The sequence below is a fragment of the Colobus angolensis genome, unplaced genomic scaffold, assembly GCF_000951035.1.
Source record: "Colobus angolensis palliatus isolate OR3802 unplaced genomic scaffold, Cang.pa_1.0 Scaffold34, whole genome shotgun sequence".
Classification (NCBI taxonomy): domain Eukaryota; kingdom Metazoa; phylum Chordata; class Mammalia; order Primates; family Cercopithecidae; genus Colobus; species Colobus angolensis.
Window position 1 is genome coordinate 5,667,422 of NW_012116710.1, and position 7,300 is coordinate 5,674,721.

Here is a 7,300-nt window from a genome sequence, read left to right on the forward strand (position 1 = left end):
GCCCGGCTAATTTTTTGTATTTTTTGTAGAGACGGGGTTTCACCGTGTTAGCCAGGATGGTCTCGATCTCCTGACCTTGTGATCCGCCCACCTTGGCCTCCCAAAGTCCTGGGATTACAGGCGTGAGCCACCGCACCCGGCCACTTCTTTTTTTTTTTTACTTTTTTAAATTGTAGTTACTATGAACGATGAAATAAATAAATATATGGTATGTTAGCAAGTGATACATTCTTTGGGAAAAATGATCAGGACTGGGCACAGTGGCTCACGCCTATAATCTCAGCACTTTGGGAGGCCAAGGTGGGAGGATTGCTTGAGATTAGGAGTTCGAGACCAGCCTGGCAACAAAGAGACCCCATCTTTATAAACAATTTTTAAAATTAGACAGGTATGGTGGTAGGTGCCTGTAGTCTCAGCTACTTGGTAGGCAGAGGCAGGGGGATTGCTGGAGCCAGGAGGTTAAGGCTGCAGTGAGCCGAGATCATGCCACTGCACTCCAGCCTGGGTGACAGAGAGAGACCTTCTTTCAAAACAAAACAAAACCCCCTGTTCCTCAAGCAAGATGCCAGATGTACCTGGGTCAGTCCAGACTCCTGACCCATGTGGTTTAGGAGCAGCAAGGAGGAGGGAGGGGTCCCAGGAAAAGGGAACAGCCTACCTCTGGGCCTTTGCACTGGCTCATCCTGCTTCCGGAATGCTCTTCCTAATATCCATTCTGCTCCTCCCCTCCCCTCCTTCAGGCCTTTCTGCAGATGTCACCTCAGTGAAGCTTTCTCTGATATCCCTGTCTAAAACTGCAAAGCCTCCTGAGTAGCTGGTACCACAGGGGCACGCCACCACGCCCGACTAATTTTTGTTTATTTTTTTGGTAGAGTTGGGGGGTCCCACTATTTTGCCCAGGCTGGTCTCAAACTCCTGGGCTCAAGCGATCCTCCCACCTTGGCCTCCCAAAATGTTGGGATTACAGGCGTGAGCAGAGGGGTGAGCGGAGTGGTGTGAAACCCCTAATCGTCATTGGTCCCTGGCACAGTCTCTTCTGCCCATGGCTCCTTAAAGGGCAGGCTGGCCTGTGGGAAGAGGCGGGAGCTGGGTCACAAGGGTATCAGGTCTCACCCTCCCTTCTACTCGCAGCCAGATGGGCAGTCACCTGGGCTCTGGGATGATCCTTTCTGTGCAGAGTCCGCCTGCGGTGCCACTGGTGCAGGGAGGCGCGGGCCTCGGAGCTGAGCCCCCGGGGAGCGCGGTCTGTTTCGGGCTGGTAGTGGGCAATGTGGTGCAGCGCCCCAAACCACGTGGTCAGGTAGTACCCAGCTGGGGACAGAAAGGGAGGTCAGCTTGGCCCTCTAGGCTTCCCTGGTCGCCCCAAATACCCCTGAAGTTTGCCTGCCGTCCCTCCTGCTGCGGGGGGAGGCTGTTTGGGATCCCGGAGGTACTGGATCATTGGGTTCCAGCATTCTGGAGTTGGGGGCTCACCCTCTCCCCGCAGCTCGTCTGGATCTAAGAGCTCCATAAGAAACTCCACGTCCAGCTGCGTCTCCCCAATATCCGGGCTCCAGATGAGTTCCTCAGTCAGCGCTGGCAGGAAGGCGTCGGCCCCCAAGGGATCTGGGAAAGCCCGAGGAAAGGTCCTGAGATGGATGGGGGCGCGCAGACAACTCCCATCTGATCCCCAGGACCGTGAGGGCTGGCTGCTCCTCCACCTGGTTGGGCATGACAGCGCCTCCTACCAGAATCCCCAGGACCGCGTAGACGACTCCCACCAGTGCTACCCTCTCCCTCGAAGTGCGCCTGCATACTCGCTTCCTGCCTGGTTCCCCCAACCCTCAAAGCGCTCCTCACCACGCTAGATGTTGACACCTCCCTTACCTTGGTTCTCGCCCCGAGCCAGGCCCGTGTAGACATCTCTGCACACCTCCAACAGAAGCGCCACCTTGCGGCGCGGGGCGCAGGCAGCGTGGAGATGCGCAAGGCGCTCGTGGATGCGACTCCGCAAGGCGGGGGCGGGGCTCTGCCCCTCCAGCCCCGCCCCCTGTGCTCCCGGAGGCCCCGCCCCCGCCCGCAGGGCTGTTTGTCGCCGCCGCAGCAGTCGCAGCTCCGGTGCTCGGAGTGTGCGGAGTCGCGTCCACAGGGCCGGCTTCAAGGGCGCCAATACCGCCTGGCACACGGCCATCTCCAGCGCGGGGCCTGCGGGGGGTAGGGGACGGGTGAGCACAGGGCTGCCAAGTTGCCCCACGCCCACCCACGCAATCCACTCACCCTGGCACACCGCCACCCCTGCCTAGCTATGGTCCCCCGTGAGTACAGACATGGGTGTGAACACGTGTGGAAGAGTGAGCCTGGGTGTGAACTTGCGCGCACATGTGGGCGATAGAAGGCGTGGGATGTGTAGGAAGGGCGTGTGGGTGCAGAAGGAAACGTCTGTGCGCCGATGGAGAGGACGAAGTTGCACACTGGAACCCGTGGGGGCTCCCTTCCCGTCCTCCCATTACCTGGATCCTCGTCCTTCTTGGGGACCCCAGGACCCCTGCTCCCAAAGACAGCCCTGATGTAGGAGTCCTTTGCCAGGTGATCCTGGAGGTCAGTAAGGAGGTGCCGCACATCCTGAAGCAGCTCCGTGGCCGGGTCCCCAGACCCGTGGGGACCCCCAGAATCTGAGGCGATGCGCACCCGAAGGCTTCGGTACTGCCTGGCCACGTAGCTGCTACGGGCCCTGACCAGAGACTGGATGTGAATGGTGAGCACTTCCTCTGGGCCTTCCTCTTCAGGGTCGTCCTCCCTTCCTTCCTCCCTTCCTTCAGGGTCTTCTTCCTCCTCCTCCAGGAGGCTGGCGAGAGCCGGCCCAGGATGGTCCACTTCCGGGCTGAGCGGGCCTTTCACCCAGGAGACCCCGTGAGGTGCAGGGTTCCTAGGGGCTGAAAGTGAGGAGGGGGTTCGGTCCCCTAGAACAGGGCAGCAGCTCCCTCCTCCCTCAGAGGTCCAGGGCCCTGCCCAGCTAACCTGGATCATGTCTCTGTGCAGCCTCTGACTCTGTTTCTTGAGGGGTCTGCTCCCTCCCCCAGCCTCTGTGGGTCTCCAGGTAGAGCTGGTTCACAATGCAAAGCACCTTCCCTGGGGCGTCCTGTTGGACCCTGCCAATCTGCAGAGGATCTGAGGCCAGCAGAAGTGAGAAGGTGTCCTAGGTATTCAAGGGACCAACTCTGGTCCCTTCAAGGCACCAGGAGACTTACTTCCCAGCTTCATTGCTGGAGGTGCTGAGGCTTAGCTCCTGGCCCCTCCTCAGTCAGACCCAGGAGTCCAGGTCCCCAGTCCCCTTCTCACTTAGACCCAGGAATCCAGGCCCTCCAGTTCCTTCCTCCTCCAATCCTCTCCTCTGTTAGGACCTAGGAATACAGGCCCCCATCCCCTCTTCCCTCTGGGACTACAAAGTCCAGGCCCCCAGCTCTCTCTAGCCCCCAGTTCTATATTCCCCTCAAACCCAGTAGTCTGGGCCCCAAAGCCCCATTCATTCCCTTGGAGCAAGGAAATTGGCAGGTTGGCTGTGCCCTCTTTAGAGAACCATGCCTCACCTGTGTGTTCATCTTTGGGCCCTAGAGTGGGAGGGGGCAAGAGCAGAGTTCTGGGCAGAACATCCCTGAGAATAGAGAGGTGGGAGCCACAGTGTCAGTGGGGTGTCTTAGGGAAGGGTCCCCCTTAGTGCTTCAGATGGGTGACCTGTACCTGCTAGCTGATAGAAAGGCCAGGAGATGGGGTAGGTCTGGCATGCAGAGGTTGGAGGATTCCAGGGAAACACCTGGGGTGGGGGAGGAAGAAGAAGAAAGTAAACTCGAGTGGTGGCAGTCTTCTGTCCCCTGGGACGCTCTTGCTCCCCCATTCCTTCAGAATCCCCCCAGGGACCTTCAGAACAGGGAAGTTCCCACTCCTTGGAGTCCCCATCTTTACTCTTGCATACCACTTATGCCACCAACAAGGATTCATTCATTAGACAAACACTTACTGAGCCCTTAGTCATTTCCAGGCACTGGAGATACAGTTATCAAAAGACAGACAAGTTCACTGCCTTCCTGTAGCTTACCTTCTAGTGGGGGGCGGAGGGGGAAAAGGCAGAATATAAATGAGTAAACAGTCGGGGCATGGTGGCTCACGCCTGTAATTCCAACACTTGGGGAAGCCGAGGTGGGCGGATCACCTGAGGTCAGGAGTTCGAGAGCAGCCTGGCCAACATGGCGAAACCCCGTCTCTACTAAAAACACAAAAATTAGCCAGGCATGGTGGTGGGCCCCTGTAATCCCAGATACTTGGGAGCCTGAGGCAGGAGAATCGCTTAAACCCGGGAAGTGGAGGTTGAAGTGAGCTGAGATTGAGTCATTACACTCCAGTCTGGGCGACAAAAGTGAGACTCTATCTCAATAAATAAATAAATAAACAAAATGTTAAAAAATGAGTAAACAAAGTGGATACTGTATTGAGTGCTACGAAGGAAATGGAGTGATTAAAAGTGACCAGGAGGCCAGGTGTGGTGACTCATGCCTGTAATCCCATCACTTTGGGAGGCTGAGGTAGGTAGATCACTTGAGGTCAGGAGTTCAAGACCAGCCTGGCCAACATGGCAAAACCCATCTCTATTAAAAATACAAAAAATCAGGGGGTGGCGGCCTAGGGGAGGGATAGCATTAGGAGAAATACCTAATGTAGATGATGGGTTGATGGGTGCAGCAAACCCCCATGGCACCTGTATACCTATGTAACAAACCTGCATGTTCTGGACATGTATCCTAGAAGTTAAAGTATGATAAAAAATAAATAAATAAAAATAAAAATAAACCAAAAAATTAGTCGTGTGTGGTGGTATGCGCCTGTAATCCCAGCTACTTGGGAGGCTGAGGCATGAGAATTGCTTGAACCTGGGAGATAGAGGTGGCAGTGAGTGGAGATTGGGCCATTGCACTCCAGCCTGAGCAACAGAGTGAGACTCTGTCTAAAAAAAGAAAAAGAAAAAGAAAAAGTGACCAAGGGACCATCTTTTAACTATGATGGTCAAGAAAGGTTACATTTCTGCAGAGGCCTGGAGGATGGAGACTAAACCAGCCCCTCCAGGGAAAGCATTCATACAGGAAGAACCCAAGCAGAGGTCCTGAAGCTGGAACACACTTAGCATGCTAAAGACACACAGAGGGCCGGGTGCAGTGGCTCACGCCTGTAATCCCAGCACTTTGGGAGGCCGAGGCGGGCAGATCACAAGGTCAGGAGATCGAGACCACGGTGAAACCCTGTCTCTACTAAAAATACAGAAAAAAAAAAAAATTAGCCAGGCATGGTGGCGGGCGCCTGTAGTCCAAGATACTCAGGAGGCTGAGGCAGGAGAATGGCGTGAACCTGGGAGGTGGAGCTTGCAGTGAGCCGAGATCACGCCACTGCACTCCAGCCTGGGGGACAGAGCAAGACTCCGTCTCAAAAAAAAAAAAAAGACACACAGAGGGGAACAGTGTGCCTCGGGTAGAGTGATTAAGGGGTAATAGATGGAGAGACAGGCAGGAACTATATCACACAGCACCTTATAGATCATGACAAGGAGTTTGCATTTGTATCTAAGGGTGTTGCATGTTCTTTGCAGGATTTGGGGCAGGGGCGAATAACATCTAATAAATATTGAAAAATATCTTGGGCTCAGTATGGATTGCGGGAAGGAAAGGGAGATAGGATTAGAAATATTCATCAGCTTTTTTGGAAGCAAAGCTGACAGGTGTTTTTGTTTTGTTTTGTGTTTTGGCAGGGTTTCCCTCTGTTGCCAAGGCTGGAGGGCAGTGGTGTGATCTTGGCTCGCGGCAACCTCCGCCTCCTGGGTTCAAGCTATTCTCGTGCCTCAGCCTCCCAAGTAACTGGGATTACAGTCACGCGTCACCAAGCCCGGCTAATTTTTGTATTTTTTGAAGAGATGGGGGTTTTGCTGTGTTGACCAGGCTGGTCTCAAAATCCTGGCCTCAGGCGATCCACCAGCTTCGACCTCCCAAAGTGTTGGGATTACAAGCGTGAGCCACCGCGCCGATCCAGCTGACAGTTCTTAGTGATCAATTGACTGTAGGCTGGAGACTCAGGGGAGGTGCCTTACCTCTGGCAGTCTTCTGGATCTGGTAGCTGTTGACTTCTCCTGGTAATAGTCCTGTCCTCAACACCAGGACCTGGCTGGGGTCATGTCCTATGACCAAGAAACTCTGGGGATAGAGATAAAGGCCGGCGTGACAAAGGTGTGCACAGATGTCTGTTACTTTTGCCTGACTAGCATCCATTTCCCTTATTTTGGGTTCCACACCCCAAATTTCCTTTAGGGGAACAGTTTCCCTACTGTCAGTCCATGTCGATGGGGCTGACTTCCCCCAAGCCCGGAGGGTGGGCCCATGACCTGATCTAGCCAATAGGATGACGGTGCTCTCGGCCCACTGTTTGGTTCAGGGACGGGCATGTGACTGAAGCTCAGCCAGTGGACATCTTCCACAGGATTTTTTTTTCTTTTTTCTTTCTGTTTTTGAGACAGAGTCTTGCTCTGTTGCCCAGGCTGGAGTGCAGTGGCACAGTCTCTGCCCACTGCAAACTCCACCTCCTGGGTTCAAGCAATTCTTCTGCCTCAGCCTCCCAACTAGCCAGAATTACTGCGCCTGCCACCATGCCCGGCTAATTTTTGTATTTTTAGCAGAGATAGGGTTTCACCACGTTGGCCAGGCTAGTCTTGAATTCCTGACCTCAAGTGATCCGCCCTCCTTGGCCTCTTATAGTGCTGGGATAATAGGCGTGAGCCACTGCATGCTGGAGCCCTTTTGGAAAGACTTCATCTGTTCCACTGGTGTTGCTAAACTGGTGGGAGACAGCTCTGAGCTGGGAAGGACAATACCCTCCTGAGGGGGAAGCTGTGGTAGCCGCCGTTTGCTGTCCCCTCAAATCTATTCCACACTCGCTGCAGAATTCCTTGTTCACGGCATTAATATACCCAGCCATGAGTATGACTGATATATGGATTATGATTGATATAGGTGGTGGTTCTTAGCTCTGGCTGTATATGTCCCAAGAGAGCTGTTAAAAAATATTGCTACAGCCAGGCACGGTGGCTCATGCCTGTAATCCCAGCACTTTGGGAGGCCGAGGCGGGTGGATCATCTGAGGTCGGGAGTTCGAGACCACCCTGGCCAACGTGGTGAATCCCGGTCTCTAGTAAAAATACAAAAATTAGCCGGTGTTAATGGCAGGCGCCTGTAATCCCAGCTACTTGGGAGGCTGAGGCAGGAGAATCGCTTGAACCCGGGAGGCAGAG

General features: G+C 54.4%; 1 protein-coding gene across 1 annotated transcript in view; it reads right to left on the reverse strand.

Moving 5' to 3' along the window:
- Positions 1-860: 860 nt before the first annotated feature.
- RINL (Ras and Rab interactor-like) overlaps positions 861-7,300 on the reverse strand; it is a 15,334-nt gene continuing 8,894 nt past the window's right edge. Inside the window, exons 4-12 of the mRNA XM_011952400.1 lie at positions 6,107-6,209; positions 3,718-3,790; positions 3,567-3,631; positions 2,998-3,147; positions 2,490-2,912; positions 1,867-2,184; positions 1,474-1,605; positions 1,148-1,311; positions 861-1,067 (exon numbers count right to left, since the gene is read on the reverse strand). Coding sequence (XP_011807790.1) covers positions 1,005-1,067; positions 1,148-1,311; positions 1,474-1,605; positions 1,867-2,184; positions 2,490-2,912; positions 2,998-3,147; positions 3,567-3,631; positions 3,718-3,790; positions 6,107-6,209 — 1,491 coding nt within the window. The 3' untranslated portion in view covers positions 861-1,004. The remainder of the gene's footprint in view (positions 1,068-1,147; positions 1,312-1,473; positions 1,606-1,866; positions 2,185-2,489; positions 2,913-2,997; positions 3,148-3,566; positions 3,632-3,717; positions 3,791-6,106; positions 6,210-7,300) is intronic.